At 37.0% G+C, this 27,802-nt stretch overlaps 4 protein-coding genes across 7 annotated transcripts; 2 read left to right on the forward strand and 2 right to left on the reverse strand.

Annotated features, from left to right (window-relative positions):
- Positions 1-703: 703 nt before the first annotated feature.
- Positions 704-4,515, reverse strand: slc35e3 (solute carrier family 35 member E3). Its single transcript, XM_055189768.2, has 5 exons — positions 3,893-4,515; positions 3,499-3,609; positions 3,064-3,222; positions 2,072-2,154; positions 704-1,246 (listed from the first exon to the last, which is right to left on the reverse strand). Exons 1-5 carry the CDS (start codon positions 4,292-4,294, stop codon positions 1,060-1,062), a joined length of 942 nt encoding a protein of 313 aa, XP_055045743.1. The 5' UTR covers positions 4,295-4,515; the 3' UTR covers positions 704-1,059.
- A 1,956-nt stretch (positions 4,516-6,471) lies between these two features.
- nup107 (nucleoporin 107) lies at positions 6,472-17,891 on the reverse strand. Its single transcript, XM_055189764.2, has 26 exons — positions 17,756-17,891; positions 17,093-17,178; positions 16,705-16,797; positions 16,461-16,570; positions 16,238-16,364; positions 16,043-16,146; positions 15,703-15,830; positions 15,539-15,587; positions 13,636-13,707; positions 13,468-13,556; positions 13,176-13,368; positions 12,955-13,045; positions 12,546-12,625; positions 10,992-11,051; positions 10,765-10,910; positions 10,637-10,685; positions 10,480-10,549; positions 10,148-10,263; positions 9,827-10,016; positions 8,690-8,802; positions 8,501-8,603; positions 8,262-8,419; positions 8,017-8,142; positions 7,573-7,686; positions 7,309-7,476; positions 6,472-6,667 (listed from the first exon to the last, which is right to left on the reverse strand). The coding sequence occupies exons 1-26, from the start codon at positions 17,761-17,763 to the stop codon at positions 6,560-6,562; spliced, it is 2,751 nt and encodes a 916-aa protein (XP_055045739.2). The 5' UTR covers positions 17,764-17,891; the 3' UTR covers positions 6,472-6,559.
- A 1,439-nt stretch (positions 17,892-19,330) lies between these two features.
- LOC129416421 (THAP domain-containing protein 6-like) lies at positions 19,331-23,332 on the forward strand. 4 transcript variants are annotated; one of them, XM_073867237.1, is made up of 7 exons: positions 19,331-19,424; positions 19,924-20,027; positions 20,270-20,462; positions 20,595-20,684; positions 20,846-21,107; positions 21,218-21,649; positions 21,757-23,332. In XM_073867237.1, exons 2-6 carry the CDS (start codon positions 19,948-19,950, stop codon positions 21,478-21,480), a joined length of 888 nt encoding a protein of 295 aa, XP_073723338.1. In that variant the 5' UTR covers positions 19,331-19,424; positions 19,924-19,947; the 3' UTR covers positions 21,481-21,649; positions 21,757-23,332. The 4 variants fall into 4 exon arrangements, with proteins under 4 accessions (XP_073723338.1, XP_073723340.1, XP_073723343.1 ...); XM_073867239.1 differs by lacking the exon at positions 19,331-19,424 and adding an exon at positions 19,470-19,488; XM_073867242.1 differs by lacking the exon at positions 19,331-19,424 and adding an exon at positions 19,553-19,814.
- LOC141363743 (uncharacterized) lies at positions 23,067-25,204 on the forward strand. Its single transcript, XM_073867249.1, has 3 exons — positions 23,067-23,332; positions 23,704-23,889; positions 24,003-25,204. Exons 1-3 carry the CDS (start codon positions 23,182-23,184, stop codon positions 24,524-24,526), a joined length of 861 nt encoding a protein of 286 aa, XP_073723350.1. The 5' UTR covers positions 23,067-23,181; the 3' UTR covers positions 24,527-25,204.
- Positions 25,205-27,802: the final 2,598 nt, after the last annotated feature.

The raw sequence follows: 27,802 nt of genomic DNA on the forward strand, positions 1-27,802 counted from the left end.
AAAGGTGTTGCAGAAAAAACCCTTAAGTTTTTTCTGTTGCGTCTCCATGGCAACAGTAGTATTTTATAACAACAAACCTGGGTCACTGTCGTGAAACACTTAACGATTACTCTTACCTAAGAGAACCGTTTAAGGGATTATACTGTATGCAACACCTTTAAATTATTATTTTAGTTAAGGGGAATTTACCCCTTAAGTGTCATACTTAAGGGAAAAACTTAAGGTGCTTTATGCAACCAGGCCTTGATCTGCAGACATTATTTTACTTCATAAAAATACTGTTCCTTTAAAACTAAACTTAGTCCTTGAAAACTAATTTGCTTTTACTTTAACAACATAAGTCTCAGCATTGTTCACTTTCTTTTTTAGATTCAGCACATTTTGTTAAGACTGGCTGAGGCTAACATTCACACGAAAGCTTTATTAAGGACTTTGAAGTGGGACTAAGACTTAAGTTACGTATTTCAACGGAGAAAAACACGCTGCAGCGTAAACAAATGACTGACATACCATTTTACAGATAGTAAAAATCCTTAAGCATTTTTTGCCAAACAGGCACTGACCTCTGTAAATGTTGTGACTATAGACTCAATGAAAGATAGCATATTTTTTATATATATAAAAATTTTCATATGTAGGTCTGTGTTATAATAAAACCATTTAAAGTAATAGTGTTTAGTTCTGTATGGTCCAAAGGTAAGAGTTCACTTTCTATAAAATGTTTTATTGTTGTACACAGCATATGAAAAAATACATAATTAAATACAACGTATAAAAGTGAAATGTAAATTTGTTTGGACATTCAGCATTTTTTCTCGCAAACAAACAGCTCATGTTTATTGCAAGATCTCATTCAGTAAATACAAAAATTAAAACTGTTTTAAAGTACATATACCTTTTCATTAATTGAAGTCCATGTGATTCATTGAATGCTGCTAAAAGTTCTCTCCACTCTATGTATATCTGGTTAGTCTTCACTCCTATACAGTATATTTCTATACACTATCAGGCACTGAACCCTGGTTTAAATACTGACAGATGACAGGCACATCAGCTGGCCTATGGCCTTTGAATGAGCTTGCTTTTGCCCGCATCCTGCTCTGCCAGTTTGAAATGGGTGTACGCCAGGATGCCAGTGAGGGTGCAGAGGATGCCCAGACCTTGATTTAAAGACAAAGGGTCCTGGAAGAGGACATATCCTCCCAGTAAAGTGATGCAGAACTTGAAATGTCCAAACATGTTATAGCTACAAAATGAAGGTTAAGGGAATAGCAGAACTTTATAGACAATGATGGCATAAACCTGATTTACTATGTACTTATACAATGTTGCTGTTTGTATACACAAAATCTTGAGTAACTTGAGTGTTTGTAGTTTTTTTATTACATCATGAAAACTGAATTACCTGGGCTTAATATAACATAAGTCTTGTATAATGTTATTATATTTATCTTTTCAAAAAAACAACATATTTTATTTTTTAGTTTATAAAATATATAAGGCCTAATATATATGAGGCCTATTTAGCAATTGATTTTAGACTTTTTGGTCAACAATATGTGAAAAATAATTTGCCAAAAAATTCTAAATGGAGTTAAACACAATGTAAGTGTCCCTGTAGATCAGATAATTTAGCATTGTACTGGCAAAAACCATTACATTGTTCTGTGTTTAATTACCAGCAAACACACTTAAATAATGTGAATGTAAGTCAGGTGCTCCCTCTGCTGGTCATACTGATAAGTCAGATTAACTGGACCTCAATGGGTGCATTCAAAAGTGCGAAATGTTTCCAGTGCTTAGGACTAAAATGTGCCCTGATTTACTAATTGTGTTTTTAATTATTAGCCAACTGTGTAACCATACACGTGTTTGCTAAGTTTTTTTAACACTCCTTTAAACAAGCATAAGCTTGAGTTTAAAACCTGACAAGTATTAACAAATATAACTACAACAAAGTCACATTGGCATAAAGGCTCTGTTATTACAGATATTTGTTTTAAGGGTGTGTTTTGTGCCATTAAAAGAAAAGAAGGAAATATCCACAGTTGAGAAACAGTTAAAAGGATACGTAACAGGTGACGTGTTTCCAATGATCCAATATATGGACAAATTAACCAGAAAGGCAATAAGTCCAGAAAGAAAGACCATTACCTACAGTAAAAAGAGAGAAAAATAATAACAGTCAACATTCCTTAAATGTTAAATTAAACATTCAATTATTTTATTGGTTGTTTATTTATTCTTGAACACCATCCCAGCATCTATGGCCATATTTATGCCGAGAACCAGTTGATCCATTCACACATCTCCAATTGACCTAACCTGCAAGTCTTTGGACTGTGGGAGGAAATCGGAATACCTGGAGTAAATCCATGCAGACACAAATAATAATAATAACAAAAACAGCAATAAATGCAATTTATTATTTTGCCAGGCAAAAACATATATTATGTGGTTATTTAGCAACCCAAAGTGAAGTAAATGTAGGTATTTATTGAATTAAAGTTACCCAAAGTTTTTAAATAGTCAAATTACTACGATGATATCCTTTTTATATTTGGCTCATGACTCCAATTCAATGCCAGTCTATGCAGGTGTAGGTGGTTTCCCTGAAAGGGATTATCTTAAACCAGGACTAGGCCTAAGTTTAATTAGGAAATATAACTAGTTTTAACAAATATGCCTTACTAAAAACATTACTGGCATGCATTTTGAGGAAAAACAAAGGGCACTGATGTATTTTAAGATATGTCAGTGCAAGTTGTTTACAGTTTGGACAGCACGTTTTTTTTTAGTCTAGGACTAGTCTAATCCCTGTTCGAAAAACCGCCCCCATAAGTATGGGGAATAGTAAAGGTAATGCAGCGTATAATAAAGCTTAATAGTGAACTTGCAGAGGTTCAGCCAAAAAGGAAACATTTTTCCAGGCATCCTGTGCTAAAACACAAGCCCCTTTCTGTGGCTGTGGTGTTTGTGTAAGAAGGAAATTCTTTCAGGATAGAGTCAGAGAGTGTTTCATGGTGCCACTGAAAAAAAGGAGACACTTTCTCGCTCTCTTACCAGGGCCTGGAATGACCAGGGGCCAAATATACCACCATCTCCGGTCAGGGGTTCGAAGAATGGCACAATAACCAGAAGAAACGCAGAAGACATGGGTGCCTGATAATAAAGCAACTGCATGGAGTTCACCTGCAGCTCATGCTGTTTGGCACCAACCCACTACAAGAAATTAGAAGTTAATTATCTGAATATTAGCCAGTCAAATGCCAAATTATCTTAATATTATAATATACAATTATGCAATTTAACGCCACAGTTTTCAGTTGGAGATATTTGGTTGCCTATGAAGGAAATCAATGTCCATGAACTGATAGTAAATAAAGCATTTTTCATTAATAGAGAAATTAGGTAAAAACTGATGGGAAATGAGGGATATTGTGACTCCAAGACAGCATTCTCAATAAGGACATAATGCACGAATGCCAGATGACTTACCACTTGATACAGTGAAGTGACAAAGACTCCTAGTGTGGCAAAGATCATCCCCAAAAGATTAAACTTCACATCATAGTAAGAGTTCAGTATAACTCCAAGAGTAATAGGCACCTGTTTATAAAAAAATAACCACAAAGTGAACATTTGTGAAACTATATCAATTTTTCACATCTGTATGCAACCATGACTTGCTTTTATGTCACCATGTGAAGTAATTGTGAGCATAGTTCATGGTGTGTGCATGACATGTGCATGCTATAAAAGCAAGTCATAACATAAATGGGGGGAATGAAGTAATTTATAAAAACATTATTATCACAGAACAAATCCTTTGTTAAAAGACAGAAATTACTTTAAATGTCACATATATTATAAAGTGTGAGCATGCACTTACTAGTGTGAGTTTAATCTTTGTGGAGAAAGTCTTTTTGTAGTACATCGTCTGAATGACTATAATCACAGGTGTTGTCATGGCCTTTGCCAGCTGATATGTACCTATCGTGTTGTTTTGCAGAGACAAATTAGTAAATGCTACAAATCCACAGAAACTCAAAGCCAGCAGGATGATTTTCGAGGGTCTGAGGCTCTTTGGGGAAAATATATCCATCTTCTGACACACGAACAGCCCGAGCCATGTCGCCACGAAATGAACGAGAGTAAGGGTCATGTTGGGAAAGCCATAATGCACATAAATCCATTTGTTGATGAAGACTATACATATTGAAGACACTAAGTTGACCAGCAGTCCCGCGATGATCCGGCTGTTACCAAACAGATCAGAGAGTCTCTTCGCCATAGCTGCGACGATTTAGGCACTTTTAAAGTCTTGCGAATTGATAATAAATGTGGACAGACAGTTTCGAGCGAATTTTGTGGCAAATCATAAACAGACAGACTGAATGATCTACCGCTTTCTGGTGCTGACTGCGTGAAAGCGGTTTAAAGGGGCTTTCATTATAAAACTCATTCACAGCTCAATGCGCCGCTGCTGATTCACCGCACTTCTGTGACGTCATTGAGCGCGACGCCACGTCACTGCTCTTGTACGCCATCTGCTGGATAAATGCACACATGAGGTGGTTGTTGATAGTTTTGTTTTTTCTTTACAACATCTTATTTAGAATACCCAAAGACTGTTGTGTTCTTTTTTTTTAAAGTGGACATATCATGAAAATCTGACTTTTCCATGTTTAAGTGCTATAATTGGGTCCCCTGTGCTTGTATCAACATAAAATTTTTTGAAAAAGAACAACCCGTAACTTAGTTTTGGTAAACCATTCTCTGCAAGCATGTGAAAAGAGTTAAAAAAAATAATTTGGCTCCCCTTGTGATGTCAGAAGGTGATAATATTGCCCCTTCTTCTGCACTATCCAACCACGGTACTGCCATTTAGTGCAGAGATCAGCTCATTTGCATTTTAAAGGACACACCCAAAAATTTTGCACATTTTTGCTCACACCTACAAAGTGGCAAACATGCTATAATAAATTATCTATATGATATTTTGAGCTTAAACTTCACATACATACATACTCTGGGGACACCAAATATGTATTTGACATCTTTAAAAACGTTGTAAAATGCCCACTTTAATAACATTGTAATATTAGCTAAATATTTCATTCATAAATGTAGATTTTTTTTAACAAAACACACACACACACTACTTATTATATATAAGGGCCAAAAATACAATAATAAAGTATTTTGTAATGGTTTTAATGGCAAATAGCTAATGGATAGGCCTAACACTGGTATTATGGACACTATTCGAGTTGGTATTAATTTTTTTTAACCCTAACCCCCCAAAATAAACTAAATGTTTGAATGTTTTTGAAGGGCTAAAAATTATGGAAATAGAAATGAAAAATCTGTGCACAAGGAAAATCAATGGATACATAATAATATAGAAAGAATTAATTATATAAAAACATGAATTCTGTTCACATAAGCTTTTATTTGAACTATTTCTGTATTTCAACAACATCTGTTTAAGTTTCCCTACATAGATAATACATTTTTTTACCATTTATCATGAAGTTGTTTCAAAGAGTGTGCAAATCAGTACAGGGTGGCAAAAGTCGTTGGCCATTTTGAATAGATTGTATTATTTAATACTGTTTAATAACTGCTTATAAATAATATTAAATAATATTAAACATGCTCAAATAAATTTCTATGACGGCATTATTTTTTTATATAAACAAATTCATGACAAGCTTTTGTAAAAAAGTGTTGAAATTCCTCTTAATCCCATATGAAAAAAGCTTTAGTATTTACCATAAACTGAAGCCAAAGTTTTGGAAGTCAAAAAGTGTTTTTGAACCCTATCATAGTAAATGTACTATACATTAAATTCACTACCGTTTATCAATTCACAATCGTTAATAAAACAAAACACATCAGAACACACTAACAAAAGTGTATTAATTACTATAATATAGTACAACTTGCTACAGTTTACTATTATAAATACTACAGTATTTTTTCATGTGGGGTGAAAGTTTGTTTTTTTGTACATTTTGTCTTAAATCATACCCATGATTGCCCAACCTTGGATGTAATATTGAATAGCCCATACAAATAGACAAGACATGTTTTATTGTACATACTGTGTATATATTTCCGAAAAGTTTAAGTCCACTAGCAATGGCACTTCATCCACTGTGGATCTCATTGCAAGTGCTTTGGGAAATGTTTGAATGCAGAACCATCAGAAAATCTTTTTTTCTTTAACCAATATGAGTGCCTTCACATCAGGAGAAAGTAGCTATTGATGTCAAACACTGCCAGAGATGATATTGAAGGTCAGAATCAAACTGCACCCTACATCCCTCCAATTACATCCTGTAATTGAAACAGCCATTTACAAAGGGCTCTTCAACAATGCTCAGAATAAAGATAAACATATTCAACTGCTTATTTACTTTGTCTCGGAATGTTCAATGTAGTATTAACCAAACAAAACACTGCTTCTAAACAACACGCAACCTTTATTCAAATACAAAACACAGTTTTTCCTCAAATTGCATTATGGACAAAATGCATGAGAAAAAAAGAACTAGGTCTGAATCTCATATCCGAGTGGATCTAGTCCTTTATCCAGCAGAAGGAGAGATGATTCCCTCATCTTCTGGAGAAACTTCTGCAGCTCATCCTTAGAAAAGACCTAGAAACAAAAACAGACACTGAAGTGGATAAAAGTGATCATATAAGTCTTAAACAGATCACAAAGCCTAGCTTACACCAGGTCTTAACTTAAGATATTATATATATATATCTCCCAAGGGTTTTTTCCTCCTAGGACTTTTTTCCCCCGGGCTAAAAGTCCGGGGTTTTTTTCTCCTAGGGGTTTTTTCAACCCGGGGAGACAGCCTTCTTGGGCTTAACTTAGCACCCTATAATGTTGATTCATAGCCACAACAAATTCTGCTGCTTATGCTATCTGTATTATGTTATGCTATCTGTCGAATTTTCTGTGTTTTTCCCTGCTTCTATTAATGTAAAGCTGCTTTAAAACTATTACAAATTGTGAGAAGCGCTATATAAATAAAATTGAATTGAATAGATTACAAGTCCACATTGTCTGATGTATACTGAACAAGATTTTCAAAATTTATTAAGTCCTTATCTAATTGTTTTTTTTTTTTTTTTGGATAGATTATGCAACCAGATCTTTTGCTATGTATGACTAGCTTTAACTTTTAAATGCAGTATCAAAGCAAGACCAATGCAATATAATCTAATTAAGAGACACAATACAAATAAAACTTAAATTCAAAGTGACCGTATAAAGTCTTAAAATCAAACCTCGTATAGTTTGTGTTGGTCAGATGCTATAATGTCAGCGAGACGCAGACACTCCTGGTGGCGTTCAGTACGCTGCAGTACAGTTAACAAAAGAAACGACATCATAGGCAGACACAAACGGCGCAGCAGCGCCATCTGATGAGTGCGCTCCGAATCTTCCTCTGCGTCCTGCAAAAATGCACACAAATGCATGAATACATAGCGAATCCAGAATACTCTTTGTCCTAAGATGTTTATTAAACTTCCAATGTGGCATCCACTCACCTCTCTGACATCCACCATCCATCCCCCATCCACAAACAGAAGTACGTTATAAATCCTTTCCTTCACATCCTCCGTCAGAGCTCCAAGACGTCCCTGCCAATTCTCATACTCCATCTGGAAAAAGGGCAAAATTGGGCACTATAAAAAAAAGTTGGATATCTAGTTCTAACCTACTAGGTCTGTGATGATACAGTCATGCTGTGATACTTATTTAAGAAATTAGATTTGTTAAATTCTGTACTACAGTACATGTGAATGAACTCAAACGTATCAAATAGTAAGTATATAGTAAGAATACGGTTTTTAATAAGACAATGATTTATGTCTTATGTACACTTTTATATTTTTGTAATTCTTATGCATTTTGTTAAGTCTGTACATACGTATATTTTTTGTGTAGAAAGCAGTAAATAGACATCATGTTGGCATGATACCCAACCTTACCTTGTAATCTGCCTCTTTCATCTCATGGGCCACTTTCTCTGTAAACTTTGCTTGCGCAGGTGCAGTGGGTTTAACTGGAGGACAATTCATATGCCTGAACCACTCATTAAAAGCTTCATGAGCTTCCTGCAAAAAAAAAAAACACAGATCCACACATTCAGATGAACCATTGAGGCTACACAGAAACTTTGTCCATTACAATAAAACACAGACAAGTGTTGCTTATGGGTGGTGGTGGTTCCTACCAGATAGGCACGAATACAGAGGTGCTCGCGGATAGCATTTTGTTCCTCGGGAAGGGGTGTGTCCATGCCTTGCTCCTCCCACTGGCGGTAGATCTCACGCATGGAATCTTCCGGCACTTTGGCGAAGACCATCTTTGCAGCTTCATGCTTCTTAGATGCTATGGCACAAGAAGAAGATTAAATACGATTTAATTTACAAATTGTTATTACAGTAAATTAGTTGCAAAACACACACCCACCTAAGAACTTTCTCATGATGGCATTGCTTTGCTTAAGGGCTTCAGCTCGCTGGGCAGGGTCAAATATTAGCCAATCAATCACATCAATCTTCTGCTGATCCTCCTGCGTGAATATATGAAAAGTTACTGCTTCAATTTGCTTATTTAAATAAAATGAAAGAAATGTGACTGCATGTGTGCATGTTATACCACTGTAGTAGCAGAGTCCAATGCAGGAGTAAGGTCATGGTGGGCAAACGTATCCGTGTCTCTTTCTCTAATGGTCTCTACCACAGTCTTTGTGATGGCTGCCACATCCAAACCTTAACAGAAACCACAAATTTATTGCATCTACCACTACAAATTTATATATTTTTCTACCATAGCAATATTATGCAATATGAGTATGTGAGTGGGTTCGAACCCATGAGCTTTTGCACTGCTAATGCAAATTGACTTACCACTAACCTCAAGGACTAAATGTGGGGACACATTTCAAGTAAGAGCAAGGTTACATCGTGTTACCTTTTAAGATACATTGTTACAGTTCCCTTTCGAGGGAACTGGCGCTGCGTCACTGCAGTGAAACTTTGGGGACCCCTCCAGGGCTAAGTGTGACTGAATGTGTATATCAAATTCAACCAATGGTGAGACTTAATGACAAAGACAGGGTGACGCGGGAGCCAGGAAGTATATCACTATCTGAAATATTGCCAAAGACGGCGTTACAGGGATGCAGGAAGTATGGCAAGGGAGATGCAGCGTCTCGTTCCCTTCTCAGGGAACAACAGTTACATACATAACCCAAGACGTTTTCATGTGTTAAACACATCTATGCAAAAAAGCATTTTGGTATGAATCAACATTCGCATACAGAAGATATAAACATTTAAAGCGAACAGTTTAGCATGTGTTTAAAAGTCTAGAAATGTTATATTATTCTACACTACACAGGGAATAATATAGATTATTTTTCCAGAAAACGTCTCGCATAAAATAGATTCAAGCACTTTCAATGACCTGTAGCTATGTATGTATATTTTCACAAAATTCCCATTGCCTTGAATTTTTTTCCCAGATTCACAAACTTTCAAGGATTACAAGGACCCGTGGGAACCCTGTAAAAGTTTGATCTAAAAACCATAACCAACCCTCTCTGATAGACACAATTCTGGAAATCTTGATTCTGATTGGTCAATCACTCCATACTGCTGTCATATTTTAGTATAATGATCATCCTAAGTATACAAAGACAATTTTTTAACGTATCAATATAATTTCTTATTAGGTAAAATTATTGTTGTCCATGTAGCACAATGTTGATGTTGGTAGCAAAATTAATGATACCTGCTTGTGTTGCCAACTTCAGACAGTGTTTGCGCTGCTCGGTTTCAATGACTTCCTCCAAAAACTGAGCGTACTGTGACACGGCCATGTCAGCCGGCAAGTGACTGACATAGAAAGCAATGAGATCCACCTGTTTTTCCTTTACCAGCAGAGAGATGTAGGCCTTCAAAACATCTACACACACCTCCTCCTGAGAAAAAGAGAGAAAACAATTACAGTATAAGTATATTTCTTCTGTTTAATGGTTCAACAAAAACTCAAATGCAAATTATATAAGCCAAAATAAGTTGTGATAAAACCCTAAAAAACTATTTCTTGTACCTTGAGCTGCATTCCCAAACTGCGATAAAACAACACCAAGTGTGACATAAAACGCAACAGATGAGCTGGCAAAGTTGGACTTCTTCCCAACCAATCACTGAACTCTTCCAAAAGACCTTTAAATGAAAGTTGATCAGAAATTAAACTTAATATTCACCATATATACACCAAAGCTCCAAAAATGCCAAAGATGAAGAGATTGCGAAAGTCTTTTTTATTAAATAAATCGGACATTTTTGGAAGTTTGGTGTGACAAATTTACATATACTCTTATGATGTGAATTTTAGTTCAGCACTCATATGAGTGCTTTTGTCAACAAAACTTAGCTCACCATCAAGATCACCGAGAATAACAAACTTCTGAATCACATGATAATGCTCCTTGGTGGCCTCTAGGACCCTCTGTCGAAACAAAACATTTGCAAAAAGATGAGAAACCCAACATGCAACAATTAGTCAATTATAGATTAAAAAAAATCTCATTCTCACTTTGGATTCTGTTGCCTGAAGCTCCTCAAAAACTTTCTCCAACGTCCAACTACACAAAAATGTCACGTGGCAGAATTAATCAATCATTTAGTGGGGAAAAAAAAGAGCACACATAATAAAAGTCTTACTTGGTCTCCAGGAATTCTCTTGGTAGCTCTTCTAACTCTTCACTGCCCAAACCAGAGGAACAGATCTCCTGCTCCACCAGAGTGTCTACCATCACGCGAAAATACGCCCATATAGTGTCCTCCCACGTCTCGCAGATGGGTAACAACTGCACGATGCAATGGAGATATTCAGTCAAATGCACACACAAATAAAAAGCCAAGAGAGTGAAAAGGATGGATGAATTCACCTGTTTGAGGTTTCCACTAAGTGCTGCGTAGATAGCTCGTTCGAATTTGTTGAACTGCTCCTAAAACGGCAGAAACAAATCTGAATCTTACGAACAAAACTTGCGTAGTATTGTGCAAAAATTTTGGGCCGCCACCACCAGCTTTGCTGTTTTAGCAGTTTTAATGTCCATTCATATTTTTATTAAAAGGTATTTTTATTAAGATACAAACTGAACATAAAGAACATATGAACACAAAGTGTACAAGCACCATTTTCAGAACAAAATGGCTTTTTCTGAAAAAAGTCAGTATTTAGTGGGGCTTTTATTGGCTAAACATACACATCTTTAACTCTTTTGAGGAGACTGAAGTCATATGATTCAAATTTAGAGTTTCAGTGGTTGATAATATCAAATATAAAAATAGCTATAGCACTTTAAGTTTATTTTAATAAATAAAAATAATGCAATTAAATATATATTTTATATTAATTCATTCCCCGCCAGCCATTTTTTAAAGGGTTGCCCGCCAGCATTTTTTGTGATTTTCACAAAGGTTTCACAAAATGCCTTCCAGGAAAATGTTCGGTAACACTTTATTATAATGTTCATTAATTAACATTAGTTAACTACATTAGTTAACATGAACTAATGATGAACTGCACTTGTGCAGCATTTATTAATCTTTAGTAATGTTAATTTCAACAATTACTAATACTTTATTAAAATTTGGTTAACGTTAGTTAATGCACCGTGAACTAACATGAACAAACAATGAACAGCTTTATTTTTATTAACTAACATTAACAAAGATGAATAAATACTGTAACAAATGTATTGCTCATGGTTTGTTTATGTTAGTTAATACATTAACTAATGTTAAATCATGAACATTATAATAAAGTGTTACCAAATGTTCTTCTAAAAATATATAAACATACAAATATATGAAATGAAAGACATTTTGGCTTCAGTTTTTCATAAATTGGGTAAGTGCGCCATCGCAGTACTGCATAAAAATGATTAACATAAAAAATCATCAGAAACACTTTTTTATGCAAATGTTTTCTCTTAATTGACGAGATAACTCGTCAATGGCAGGAAAAGATAAAAAAAAAAGATCAAAAATGAAAATATTTTATGCCCAAAATGCTAAAAATATAAAGCCAAAGTGTGAACTAGTTTTGGTTCAAATTTCATCTTAAAATCACAAAATATATTTTTTTTCTCCAGAAATTGTGATGAAATATGAAAACTACACTCATAGAGCTTTCCAACAATATACTTTCTCAAGATTAGATTCGAATAGGCTTTTATCAGTTTAATAGTTACATAAACAATTTTGGCCCACCTGTGGGCCCATTAAGAAAGCCTGCAGGTTTCTGCTATTGCTTAAGTGTGTGTGGGGGGGCACATTAATATCCTGCCCCTTTAGCTCTTTAGTAAGTTTATTCTGTTTTAAATATTATAACCAAATTTCCTGTATTGTATGGTTGTATTCTAATAAAAAAAACTTGCATGGTGGCCTGTTTTTGCACAGTGCTGTAGTTAAAAATACAAGTTTTAAGTTCTCACCTCTTCTGCCATTCTCCAGCAGCACACCTTCCACACACTCCTATGAGGATTGCCCTCCACTGGCTGCAGCTCTCCACCTCCTGAACACACACACACATACAAATTAAACTGCTGTTGCAGTATAAAGGTATATAGCAGTTAGGGCTGGTCAATTAATCGCATGCAATTCGTCCGTGATTATGAATGCGATATTGCAAAGCTTGTCAGCGAACTATGGCTCTGTGTAATAAATGCTGCTCCATCTGAAAGCAGGTGATGTCGATTTACTATTAATCACATAACCGGCTTTACTGACGAGATGCATGCAATAAATCGCCCAGGCCTAATAGCAGTAGATATTAAATGTAATTTATCAAGTTCTACTCGGCATCAGGAAATTAATAAATCTAGCAGATGGATGCTTGTTGACCTCCGTTGATGTTAGGGTCATGGTACAGTTTCCAGCCTTCTAGAGTAGCGGCACGCCAGGCCTGGCCACATCGCTTACACAGCCTCTGAGCCTACACATACACACACACAGAAATACAGATAAACAGTGACTTCAGTAGTCTTAAGTGTTCTCCAGCCTTTCATCAGCTTGGCACAGCATTTACAAGAAAATGATGACATATTGTAATTATCATCACCCACCTCATCGGTCATGCCAGCTCGTATAAGGTTGAAAAGGTTTTTCAGCAGGCGCGTGTCGTCTTCTCTGTCTAGGTCCGCTAGTGGTCTCTTCTGCCTGATGGGAGCGTCAGGATCCAGTTCTGTCACTAAAGGCCTGCTGAAGCCACTGCTGGACTGATTCCTCCTTAACTTTAGTGTGTGAAGAGTGTTCTCCCTACACAAACAAACACACACACACTTATTTTATTGCACTGTATTAAGACCTTATGGCATTATTTAAAAAGACCTCTAGTAATATCCAGTTATCACTTACCAGTACACAGATTTGGCATAATACTCTATGTTATCCGAGAAATCTCCTATCTCATCTTTAGCTATACTCTCCAACCAGTCCACCACCAGCTAGAAGACACAAAAAAACTGGGTAAAGTGACCTTTCCATACAGAAACATACTAGATGGGTGGATGAATGAAGGTGTACCTGGCTCTGTCGCACCATGCTGTCCTTCTGGAAGAACTGCTCCATTACTACCTTTTCACTTTCATTGGGGACCTAAAAAAAAAATACATTAACATACATTTATACATTTGACAGATACTTACTTCTAATGTTTACTAGGTAGATTTTCACTCTAGATATCTAAACCATGACTTGGATTCCACCTGTTGCTGAGTTACTCAACGTTACTACAAGTTTATCTTATCTCGTCAATTAACAGAAAACATTTGCAAAAAAAACGTTATGTTAATCTGCAATACCTCCACTAGCACTTAATTTATGAAAAAACTGAAGCCAAAACATTACTTACTAATTTTAAACTCCGTGTATGTTTTGATAATCGTTCTGAATCTGATCTCTTACAAAATTCCTTCACAAAAATGCAATTATTTCAGCTTTTTGCTAACAAAACAATTAATTTTTTTAAGAATATATGAAGAGTTTGGTTCCAAAACGCAATAAATCCATTTTGACTAATTTCGGTAAGAACGTGTTTTTTATACCAAGAAAGTGACAAGATTAAAACCACTTTTTTCCGTTACAAACTTTCACAGGGCATATTTAGGTTATAATATGATTAAAAATTCAAATCCATAACTCGCCTGAAAAGTCCGCTCCCCTTCTCCCTCTCATAATGGGAGAGGGAGGGTGTTACTGCGCAGAGTCGAAGTACTCCCAAAAGTTCCTCTTTTAAATCTGCTTGGAGGAGTGTTGCGTTTTGTTTTGTACCACCAAACTTGCTCGTGTAGCTGCTCGTCTTAAATAGGAAAAACATTGTTTGGTCACTTCTAACTTTATCTCTGATTGGTGCAGTTGAATGAATGGGGCTAAGCTAAATGCTATCGAAGTGTCGTAGCGCGCTCCAGCGCTTACGCGCACGCACACAGACGACAAAGGGATGCATCAACTCTTCTTAGTTAAGGTAATAACAGTTTAATATTGAAAATGAGTAGACTATTCCTTTAAAGGGAAATCGAAGCCGGGTCGCCCATGTCGTAGGTCCGTGACCCTACCAAGGCCCCACAGAGTCACGTGATAAAAGTTACTCTCTACACTCCCCAAGTAGCCTCCAGCAAAATTCACGTTAAAAAAAAATTAGAGTTCAAGCGCCAAAGAGGACTTGTATATGCAAGCAATATAACATTATTTACTAGTCCAAAAGCATGACAGCCAAGTCAGCATCGGTCAAGGAACCCCTCCTCCTCCTCTAGTTCACGCCAGCAAGCGAACGCTGGCCCAATATTGATCCTCGTCCTTCCTTTTATTCTGTTACTCTCCCTTTTTTTCTTTCTGGTCTCCTCCGACAAAACCTTAGGTTTCATTTTCTTCGGCCATGACAAAAACATCAGGAAAATAAATAGTTGCACTCCCACGTCCGAATTTGAGGAAGTGGAGGACGTGACGTATGCCGTAAAGCAGTCGAATTTTGTAGTTCTTTTTGTGCTCGGGTTACTACCCGAAACCCCATGTTTAAAAGTACGAGTAAAAGCGATACAGACCCCGGGATACGGTAGACATGTCATTCAACCTATTTTAAGTCGATGTTAAGTCATCACAAGGGTCTTAAAAATATATTATAAAGGTTGATATATGCATGATATCGCATGCGATTTATCGTGTAGCCCTATAATTATGTCCTTGCAATATATTCAAAATAGCACAGTGTAAAATAGCACATACACAGACGAATGACAGTTGACCTTAAATTCACACAGGATGATTTCTAGTGATGTGTGCCATTTCCTTTTAAGTTAATTTAAGAACCACAAGTGTAGTTCATTATTTTAACTATAAGCATCAATGTTTGACAACCCAAAATACACCATAAACCACTGACATGTTGTACGCATCTATACAGAGCAGAGCAGTACAGTACAACACTTACTGTTATGTCCATCATGAGATCTTCTTCTAGCACTGTTTGGACTCTGTCTCTGTGTGAAATAGAAACAACAGCTTGAAAGCAGTTTATTATCAGGCAGTTTATTCTAAAGAGTTTATAAATCAGGTGATTGTTTGTGCATGTGTGCGTGTGAGTGTGTGTTTTACCTGTAAAGGGATGTTATGAGTCTCCATGTCACCATCTCTTGCTGCAGCAGCCAGGTGATGCTAACTGTTTTGGATGATTTCTGTTGGCCGGGGGCTGACCGGAGAACCAATTGCTGCAACGTACCCACCTATATTTCATGCCAGCACATTATTACAGAAAATCCTTTTGAATGATGACATGGTTATTATTACAAAACACATAGGTAAACTAAAGTGCAAAGTGTGCAGGATCTTTGGGTTGAATTAATACAAAACTGTTTCCTTTCTAAAAATTGCAATTGGTGCAAAACTTAAGTCAGCGAGCAAAGTTGTATACAAGTGAATGACTGTTACAGGGTACCTTATCCTGACAGAGAGCCTCATAATCTTCCAGCAGATCAAACACAGCAGTGGATGCGTGACGCAAATATGACTGCTGGAAATCTGGGAACAGACTTAGACAGGCTAATAAGAAAGACAGAAAGGCGTGTAGATGTTAAAAATAAAGAAGTAAAAATAATATAAACTGGTGAGATGATTTGTAATGTTTATTCACCATCCTCTCCTGGATCATCTTCCTTCAGCATGAGAGCACTCATGGACACGTCATCAGTAAAGCTGGTTTCCATCCCAGACAGAGGTGAAGGGTAAAGACTGTTTGTCCAATCACTGTCATCCAAATTCTAGTAACAAAAACAGACACACCGCTACTGCATTAGTCTCATTTATAAAATGTTTGAGCTTCTTTAAACTGGTAACAAGAACCCAAGAATGTTCACCATGCTGAGATTGCCTTTGGTACGAGGTGTGTTCATGAAGCGAGGAGTTCTGCTTCCTGTCCCTAGGATTGCCGACACATCTGGGTTCCTCAAGGAACTTCTGGGGGTGACTGTGCATGACAAAAACAACCATAAGCACCTGCATATCAAAATACTGTCCCCATTTTACAGATTTTAACATAAGCTTTTACACGTTGACCATGAAGTAAGAGGTTTTGTTGGTAATGGTGATGAATGCTCTTACATGATTGTTTGAGCAGTGAGCCAGGTGTCTGTCGCAGATGTGGTCTAGCTGGAGTTGTGCTCGTCCCAGGACTGCCATCCTGTGCTAAAGGAACTGAGCAAGCCGTCAAGAAACACAACATGTTATATTTTTATGCATTTGGCACTTTTATCGAAAGAGACTTACGATACATTTAAGGTGTTTTTATCAGTATAAAAACACCAACAGCAAAAGTATCAATAGCTGACAGCTATTTTTCTCAGGGACTATACCTTGGTTTGACTTTTAAAAGCGTTTTATAACAGCAATACAACATTTATGGGTATTATAAATATTCCTAAATTCTTTTCACTCTATTATTATGGATTTTGGGAGATTCACCCATTCAGACAGGTCTTTTTAAGGATACAAGCCACTTTTTTGTGTGAACTCTTTCTGCGGGCAGCCCGTGTCACGTCAGTTTCCCGAACCACTGGACTCAACCAGGTCTGACTCCTGCACAGACAACATATTTAAATGTGCATATATATATATATATATATATATATATATATATATATACACACACACACACACACACACACACACACAATCATATATATTATCAATACACAGACTCTTTCTTGACACATACATATGCTGAATGAGATGAAACAATAAAACACAAGAAAACTTGATTTAACTTTTTGACCGTTTATAAACACTGTCTCATAAAAGTATAGTTTACATAAAAATATCAGTTATTGTTGTCACAATATTCTTCTACACGTGAAAAAAAAATGTGTCAAAGAGAAAGTGTCAAAACAGGCATTATTTGACATATTGTTGTTCAATTTGATTTTCTAAACAGTAACAAATGTTAAACTAAAAATAAAACCCACAGAATAAATAATAATATATCCATTTCTATTGTTTTTATATATCTTGTTATGCTCATACTGACATAAGCAGCCGCATGTTTACTAACATTGATCTCCAAATTCACTCGAAAGACAACACAAAGCAGCTAGAAATAGTTAAAGAGATTCAAATACAATTTTTAAGAAGTATCTTTATAAAACGCGATATTTACCACTCCATAATGTCTGTATAATTTTAACCGCTAGCCACATATGCTAGCACAGAAGATTTTGCGCCTTCACTTCTGATAGTTCTTCTGCTGCGCTGTGTGCGGATCACGTGACTGTGCTGCACCCTACTGGAGCGGAGGATCGTTACACACCTAATGTCTGACGGTGTACTGCCACCTATCGGTCATGTAGACGCATTACAACTACACTACTTAAAAAAATACTTTCATGCAATTTTATGAAATGTACTTTAAGACATTTAATATGGCTCTGTTTATATTATATTGCACTAATATCGGACTCCCTAATTTTATTACATTAATTAAGAGTTCTATTATAAAAAATGGAACTCTATGTACAAAAGTATTGTGACACCCCCTTCTAATGAACAGGTTTGTCTACTTTAGTCATTTCCATGAGCCCAAATCTTAATGCTACAGCATATATGATATTCTAGAGAACTGTGTGCTTGTAGCAACAGATTGGGCAGAGCACCTTTTTATTCCAACATGTCCTTATGCAAAAAACAAGTTTAAAGGGACATATCATGAAAATCTGACTTTTTTCATGTTTAAGTGTTATAATTGGGTCCCCAGTGCTTCTATCAACCTAGAAAACATGTAAAAGAACAATTCAATTCAATTCAATTTTATTTATATAGCGCTTTTCACAATTGTTAATTGTTGCAAAGCAGCTTTACATGAGTAGATGTAGAGGAGAACACAGAAAATCAATAGAAAATATAAGAAGTAGAATATAGCAAACCGTACAAGTGAGCGTATTAATAATGTAACGTATACAGTAAAGTGCTAAGTTAAGCCAAAGTTGGCTGACTCTCCCTGGGACGAACCCCCCCCCCCAGGAGAAAACCCGGTGGGAAAAACTCCTAGAAGGACAAAAACCCTTGGGAGAAATTAATATATATTTATATAGATACGGTAGGGATAGGAAGCAGGTAAGCGGATTAAACTGGTTCAGCCGGTGGTCGTTGGTTGCGCATCGGCTGGGCATCACGTTGAAGGACAGACAGTAGATCAGTAATAAATAATTGATTCATTGGGGGTATTGATTTGTTGCTCAATATATCTTTCTTTGTGTCCAGCAGAGCAAAGATATGTATAAAGGGTTATTAGGAACAACTAGAGGCTGAGTCTAAATGATGACAGAGTTTTCCTTTTGGGTGTACAATCCCTTTAATACCCAGCCCTAACAGTATGTGTACATTTGTGTAATATATGTGTAATACATGTTGTATATGTTTGTAATATACAGTGGCCAAATAAAAAGCTTACATGTGTAGCCTAATATATAGGCTAACTTACATGTTTATAACCTAATATACAGTGGCCACTGTAGCTATGTGTGTATATGCTTGTATTTATTAACAATGTATAAACTCCCTATTACCATACCATGAGGTTGCCGCCTTGAGGACATACTACTCGTTTTGCATATTAATTATTGCTCACAAGATAGCAATTTTGGATGCAGGGCGCGAGCGTTGGGAGTGTTTGGTCTCGTTTTTTGCGGCACGCTCCACACTTTGATTGGCTGTGCCATAGATGTGTATAAAGGCTAGATGGCTCAAGGCGGCTTCAGCTGTGTCGTCACTTGGCGGCCATCTTGGGTCAGTGCTGCCATAGTGCTGCTCCCTGCTGCTGTGGACGGAAGGTGAGTGACATACGCCAACTAAAATGCTCGTAACTTGCTGAATTCTTGACGGATTTACAAACGGGTTGGTGTATTACAAAGTAATACAAACCTTATTAACGTGGCTATGATTTGTGCTGATGCCGATGTTTAAATTGTAGCTTCACGTTTTGAGAAACGCTTAACATTGCAGCGTAGCTGTGTGTTTCATGGCTGCCCTCTACTCTAAAGTGATACCACACAGTCGTCATTTTCAATTATTAACAGGTTTCCTGAGACCAGTTTCTTGACAACCTAATCTTTTGTCTAAATAATGTCATTTTGTGGATGTGGTTGTATTTATTTGCTGGCTAGCAGTGAAGAGGTCGTAAGTGAGTCACCAACCAATTGTAAATTGGTGGGAGAGGCAGGGTTAGTCTTTCGTTTCAACATAGCTTTGAGTTACACATGATTTCCAAGTGATTTGGTTTCTTAAAAACATCTTTACATTTGGATTACTTTGTTGGTTTTTTGTTTACAGAACTTCTGATTACGCTTGTGGAAAATGCCTGATTTTTGTGCTGCCTACGGCTGCACCAACGAACGGAGCCTCCAAACCAGAACGCGTGGGATCACCTTTCACAAGTAAGAAAACAAAACATTATGACTATTATTAGGATACTTAGTAATACAAGTTCTGCTAGGAATAGTGTAACTGACACAACATTACAAGATTGGCTACATATATTTGCATACATGCAGTACATAGAATCAAAATGATAATATATTTTATACTGTATTTTAGTCCATACCCTCAATGTTGAAGGAAATAAAGGTGCAAGGTTAACAATCATTTATATCTGACTACTATTTCTCCCATTTGTAAGGTTTCCCAAATGTAGCGAGCGCCGGAGACAGTGGGAGCGTGCCCTGAGAAGGGAAGGTTTTGTGGCTAATGACAGAACACTGCTCTGCAGTGAACACTTCAGAAATGAAGATTTCGACAGGACAGGGCAGACTATCAGATTGAAAGCTGGAGCTGTTCCATCTGTCTTCAACTTCTCTGCTCATCTTCAGAGGGTACGTGTAGATTACAAGGTGTTAAAGATGGATGCATCGATATTTAAATGTGATTTAATGTTACACTTTCTGCAAGTTTAGCAATACATAAAGTGTATTACAGATCAATTGAATATTTAACTATTTTTTCAGCCGGTAGCACCAACAAGTACAAACGCTTCAAGAAAAGCAGGAGAAAACCAGCCCATGTACCCCGAGCAGGATCAACCTCCACCTGATGTTGTGAGTATTTGTACACATGAGGAATGTCACTAACAAATACACTAACCCTAACCCTAATTAACCCTAATTAACTTTATATATATATATATATATATATATATATATATATATATATATATATATATATATATATATATATATATATATATATTTTTTCAAAGCCACAGCCATCCACTAGAGAGAGGCAAAGGAGTCGGAAGAGGAAGGCCCCTGACCACCAATATGCAATGCCTTCCTCTCCAAAGGCTCTTAAGGCCAAACTTGATGCAGCCATGGCCACAGTGCGTAAAATGTGGCGGGAAAAGAGCAATGCCTTGGCAAGGGTAAGGAGGGCCAAGAAGAACATGAAGGCTCTTCTGGAGGAGCTGAAAGCTAAGAACCTCATCAATGAAGAGCTGAGTGACAAGCTGGAATGCTACTCAGGTAAAATAAATAATGACTTTAAATGTTTTGTCTTTTTTATGTTCTTTGTTAGACATAAAAATTACTATCAAAGGAGACTTACTAAATCACTTTTTCTAATTACATTTCAGATCTTCCGGTTCACCTCCTGTCAAGACAGGGTGCAGAGTACACCCAGGCCCAGAGAGACTTTGCGCTCACTCTCCACCTGCATGGTCCTAAGGCGTATCACTACCTGAGAGACGACCTGAAAATTCACCTTCCACATCCCAGTTCCTTGAAAAGGTATTCTTCGTCTCTAATTTCAACTACAGTAACAACTTCAGCTACGAAAAGCAATGTGACAGCACAGGATGACACAGAGTCCCTACCAGCTGATCAGTCTGCTGTTTAGTCCTACCGCATAGACACATCTACCAACCTGTCGGCTGTAGAAATGTCCTCTGCAGAAGGAGAAGATCTCCCTTCCCCGTTTGCAGACATTCCTGCCCTTGTACAAGACCACAGCTATCTTCCCAAGAAGTTTGATGGTCTTATGGAAAATGTGCTTGTGTAGATTTCAGGTAGAGTTAGACTTTATAGTAGATTTAGCCTATAACTAATTCATTTCCCCATGCTTATTAATTTAAAAAAGTCATTATAATGTGAATCTGTCCACCATTGATTTCAGGATTTGTGGTGCGACGCACACTAAAAAAGCTTTCCTGTGATGTCGGCCGGGCAAGCCTGTTGATGGATGCTGAATCTGCCAGTAAGGACCAGAGCTACCATCTGCTGACGCTGAAAAACAATGGAGGGCTTGTCATCCTATCAGCAGGCACCGTGAAGGTCGTCAGGGCAGCAGAGTGGGTTGTTCGGCAGGCAGTAGCAGATTCCAGGAGATCGCAACCCATCAAACTGTTGGAGGTCCTCTACATGGTGAGGAAGAGGATAGGTGAAGAGGATGTGTTTTTGCTCGGGGAGCACATCACTGACACGCGATATGGCATTGACAGTCACCACCATACACTGTTGACTCTGGTTGTGTCCCTCTTCTTCAAGCTAAGGCTGCACCACATTGCGAAAATGTCAACGCTTAGCTTGCAGAAAGACAGTGTGAGACAGACGCTCACAAAAACTGTCCTTTTCAAAGGGCAGTAGCGTAAACTATTTGTGCACTTAAAGGATGGGTTTTCAACTGGTGGTCTGTTTAGTTTGCTACTCTTCTTTGACGTTTGCATGTGAATGAGTGGTGTATGAGTGTGTGCGTGAATGGGTGAATGTGTGGATTTGTAAAGCGCTTTGGGCACCAAGACGGTGTAGAAAAGCGCTATGTAAGTTCAGACCATTTAAGAGAGAGGAGGAGAGGGAGGGAGCTGTATTGATTATATTGTATTGATGGAAAGAGTTTTGTGTCCAATTGTGTCTTAATGTTTTTTTTTTTTTTTTTGTATATTTTGTATATTTTTTTTTGTAAGTTTTTTTTTCTAATTGTGTGCCTTTGGACCTAAGTAAAAAAAAACAAAGACCCATCTCTTTTCTCTTTATTTTACAGAATGGCAACTTGAGACAGATTTATATTATACATAAATTTACACATGTATTTAATAATGTTAATATTAGTAATAAACTAAATTGCACTATTTCATGTATTATGTACCTTATAAATATTGACATCATTACTGTGTGTGTGTTTATGGGTATACCTAGTACTTTACCGGTCTAGTCTGCTTAATATACTATTTTCTTAATAAACTCCGTGGCTATAATTTTTCACAAGTATGCAGTTAAATAGCCGCATCCCTGACGTTTATGACACATCAAGCCGTTTGAAAATCGGTTGAAAATTGAGCAAAATAAAGTTATTTCAGCACTACATGCACAATAGACTTTAATGTTATAACTGGACGAGCGGTCCTGTCCTAAGATGGCCGCCGTGTGACGTCGTCGGGGCCCATTGGCTCTCAGCGCCGGTAAGCCATCTAGCCTTTATACATATCTATGGGCTGTGCAGCCTCCGCGCACCAGATGAAAAGCGGAAGTGACGAAACAACAAGAACACAAACCGATTGTTCTTCTCGTTTTGTTTATTATCCGAGGGTCCGACTGTAACGATATGGCCACCTGGAATGAACAACGCGAAGACCAGCTGATCGCTTTGATTCAGGAACGGCCAGCTCTGTACAACGTCACAGAAAAATGTTACGCCAGCCGAGGACATAGAGCAGAACTCTGGCACGAGGTCGAGCAGACGCTTGGCATATCAGGTAAGATTCACTTAACTTTATTTGTCCTAATATTTGGTGCTGCTGATCGCAGTTAAATAAAATAAGTTAAGCTTATACGAAATAGGCAGCTGTGTTGTTATCGGATGCGGCGCTGCGCATACCGATCAGCGTAACTTAGTTAAACTTAGTTATTTTTCACCCAAAAATAAAAATGTTGTCATAATTTTCTTATCATCATGTTGTTCTAAACCTGTATGAGTTTATTTTTTCTGACGAACAGAAAATAAGATATTTTAATAAATGATGGTAAGCACACAGCTGATTGTATCACATGAGGATGAGAAAATGATGGCAGAATTTTCATTTTTGGGTGAACTGAAACACCCAAGATTTTTGACTGTGTCCTTCAGAAAAGGAACTAAGGAAGAGGTGGGATTCCCTGCGAACACAGTACTCACGGTACAAGAAAGCTGTGCCAACAGGAAGTGTCGATGCTCCCAAGACTGGCAGACAGCAATGGATCCTGAACCAGTTACAGTTCTTAGAGCCTCATATGAAAAGGAGGGAGATCACTTCAAAACCAAATTTTATGGTAACTAACCTCTTACTATATACGTGTATTAATTCACTTACTCTAAGTTGAATATTACAAAAGTGAACAGCTGAATAAACTCCCCTAAGTGTGAACGCATTTCTATTTTTATGGAACCACTGGCTTTTGATGATTCCTGTTCACTCTCACCCATGACCAGCAATGACACCTGGAACAGCAACCCTGAAGAGCCCAACTTGTTTGAAGCTGAGTCAAAGCCAAGCAGTCCCCTACCAGAATCCGCCATCTGCGGAGAAGCATCCGCGCCGATCAAAGAAGAGCCTGTGCCCTGCACCTTCAGACAGCCAAGCATCCCGCGGCCTCGAGTGAAGCGCAGAAGGAAGATGCTAAACGCGTCCACCAATGAGAAGTCTGCAAACTTGTTGCACAACCTTAGTAAAATCCTGGAAAGGTTGGCTCCTCAGGAAGAGTGCAGTGATGATGTGATTTCTACATACTGCAAAAGCATTGAGCAGAGAATGCGGAAACTTCCCCCACATTTACTGCCGCATTTCATGCACGAGGTGGACAACAGCATTTTTCGGTATCAAGTTTTACAGTCCAGCAATGAGCATACTCCAAACACTCAGCCGTCTGAAATCCAACCTTTGCAACCAACATCTACAAGCAGGAATTTGTAAATTACACACAATGGACAATGGAAAACAAAAAATATATAAACACATGGATCTGATTTTGTAAGTTTGATCCATAGTAACTTGTATTAGTCATTATATACACTAATGAAAATGTGTTGTAGTTTGTTTTTTGCATAAGTGAAAGTATGAATGCGTTGTCTTTCTGTGAAAGCCCTGTGATGCAGCTGGCAGCATCTCCAACGTGTTTCGGATAAGAAGTCTCCAGCATGTGACCCTACATTGGATAAGGATGTGGGAAATTGATGGAATCCTTTTAAGGATTTTATTTGTTCTGAATACAAATTTTAAAGTTATTAATAAATAAACACAAATTTTAACTGATTTATAAATACTGTCTATGAAGTTATTGATAAAATAATGATTGTGATAGTAACTGCCCCTCGTTCTCCCTGTTAATTATTCATCATTAGTTTATTCCCCTCACCTGTTTCCCCTTGTTATCTTGTTTAGTTTTTCTTATTTAATCCCTTTGTGTCCATAGTCCTGTGCTGGATCATTTTGTACTATTCGTGTGTTTCAAGTCATGTGTTTTCCAGTTTAAATGTCGAGTCAAGTTTAGTGTAAAGTTTGTCTTTGTGAAAACCTTGTTTAATTTTGTTTGCCCCCACGTGGGCTTTTGTTTTCCTTGTCTTTGAATAAAGTGTTTTCTGTTTAACCCGACATCGTCTGCGATTGGGTTCTTGTCAAGATCCTGACACAAGAGCTCTTAAAGGGATGGTTCACACAAAAATGAAAATTCTGTCGTTTCCATTGTATGCATTTGAGAGAACTTTAATCCAAGGTGACTTATAGTTTTTTTTTGTAGTTTTTTTTAAATGCTATAAATCTATTGAATCAACAGCCTATATAAATGTGCATTCATCTTTACCATGTTATATGCATTTAGTTGAACAGTTGTACACACTGATTAAAAAAATAAACATTAATGGCATTAATCAAAACACTTACTTTGTCATATTAAGATCACTGTCATTGCTGCGGTTATACTTGACGTCGTCGCTTAACGTTTTTCACAGCAATCAGCTGTAAAATGTTTTGGTCCTGCTCGATTTTCATTGACTTTGAGTAAAATAATGTAAAGTTTTTCATAAGATCCTCTGGGGTAAATGTGTTAGCATAAGAAACTTGATGCTGTCGGGAGATAAGCACCAGTAAATTATTAGATGTTGATGGCGTTTCTTTCCTGTCACAGAAAAACATCACAGGTTTATCAATGCAATTAAAGTATTATTTTGTTTTGTTTGTTGATCACGAAGTACAAAGTAGATGAGGAAAACTAGGACTCTGTGTATTCAACGCGCCGCCATTGCTTGTTTACATTGCGTGGAATGGTGTAATTTCTGGAGTGGATTTATTGCATTCTGTAAAAAAGGGGGAGTGGCATTTATTGCATTTTGGGAAAAAAGGGAGAAAAGATGACAGAATAACACGGCGGATATTGGATTTTGCGTAAAATTAAGAATTTACTTTTAAATACTGACCTAATATAATACAGATTTTGGCAGTAACTCATTTTTTTTCAAAAATGGCGTTTATCGCGTTTTGGAACCAAACTCTTCATATATACTTATGGCAGCAATGGACTTATTTGACGTAAATAAAACTCCTGTTTTAGTTGTGATATGTCTTTTAAAGATTGAAAGCTTCAATGAGAATGATCTATATGGTTACTCGGATCAGAAGAGACTGAAATAACTGGAACAAAGTTACCCTCCAAGAAGCAAGTTTTTTTTAGGTGTGTTGTGCATTTTTAAATGGTAGTTTTTTAAAAATATGTGATTTTGGAAATATTAAAAGGGTTTGAGCAACCTCTAGAAATTGTAGGAACAATTCAAAATTTTGCAAAGTGTGTTTTTATTGATATCCTAACACGTTTAGGGGGTGAGAGTTGAACATTAAAAAAAGAAAAAAATTGACCCATTATAAAATCCACCCTAATTTTCAGGATTTCCAGGATTATTTTAAGTAAACAGCTTGGACTGCATGTTAGAGTCATGACACACACACATTTTTCATTCATAACTTCAAATTAAAATGTTCATGCTTGAATCAACACACCTCATTTCAACCTCTAGAAGAGGCTTGTTTGGTGCGTTTATCTTAAAGCAACACTAAAGACTTATTGCTCTTTGCTCCCCCTACAGGTTAGAAGCGTAATTGTTCATTACCACTGTCGTAAATACTGCAGCATAGCTGGCTCTGATTGGATTGTAGGTCTGCTGTAAAGCAAGTTTTTGTAGTTTTCACTCGAACTACAGGACCGTGACCCGCCTGTTGGAAACTTCTTTAGTGCGGTTTTGGCCGATAGAGGGCTGCAGAGTGAAGGTGAAAGTGCCATTCACCGTTTTGAGTGGATGAACCACTGAAACTTTTTTGGAAACGTTATTTCAAGGTAAAAAAAAACTCTTTGGTGTTGCTTTAAATAATAAACATACCTGTGGTGTCCACTTCACCATCTTCTTTCAAATAACGAATCCTGGTTGTATATATGGTAAGTTATGCAATAGTAAAATCAACAAAGACCAGAAATGAATCAAAACACAAACACAAAACACTTGCATTGTACTTGAATACTTTACACCATGTCAAGGTTTAATTTGACAGTATTTCAGTAAATATCATACAGTAAACAAGAGTTCTGCAAAAGTAAGTATATATCCATTGAGTTGCATTTCATAAAAATAGTAGCTCACTTACAGTTTTTTGTGACTAGGTCATAATACATAGTGTCATATTTATAGTTTCTGTAACTGTACAGGGTGAACCGCACTGTTCTTTAAGTTCTACACAGTGATACAGAGCCCCAGTTGGGCACGTCTCCACATCTCCACCGATAAATCATCTTATTTCGAATCATGCTATTTATCATGTTGAATCGCACTATTTTTCTTGTTACATCATTTATTAATGTCTCTTCAGCATTTGGCAAACTCAGCAGAGTCCAAATAAGATGGGAAAGCAGTTATTTTCTCTTTCAACAAATACACAGACTCACACAAGCCAGAAATATAGTCTTCACAAAAACGTAAACAAATGTTTTCTGCTATTGCATTCGAAAATGTGTCAAAATGTAATAGAAAAAATGTCAAAAAATGGTCCTAGTTGTCACTGGGGCAGTACCCTTTCAAAAATTACACATTGCCACCTAAATAGGTCATATTAGTATCTTAGAGGTACATTTTGGTACCAAATAGTGCCATTGGTAACATAAATGGTATTTTTTGTCAATTTTTTAGCCCTGGTCCAATTCCAAAAGTC

Source organism: Misgurnus anguillicaudatus, chromosome 1 (assembly GCF_027580225.2).
Source record: "Misgurnus anguillicaudatus chromosome 1, ASM2758022v2, whole genome shotgun sequence".
Classification (NCBI taxonomy): domain Eukaryota; kingdom Metazoa; phylum Chordata; class Actinopteri; order Cypriniformes; family Cobitidae; genus Misgurnus; species Misgurnus anguillicaudatus.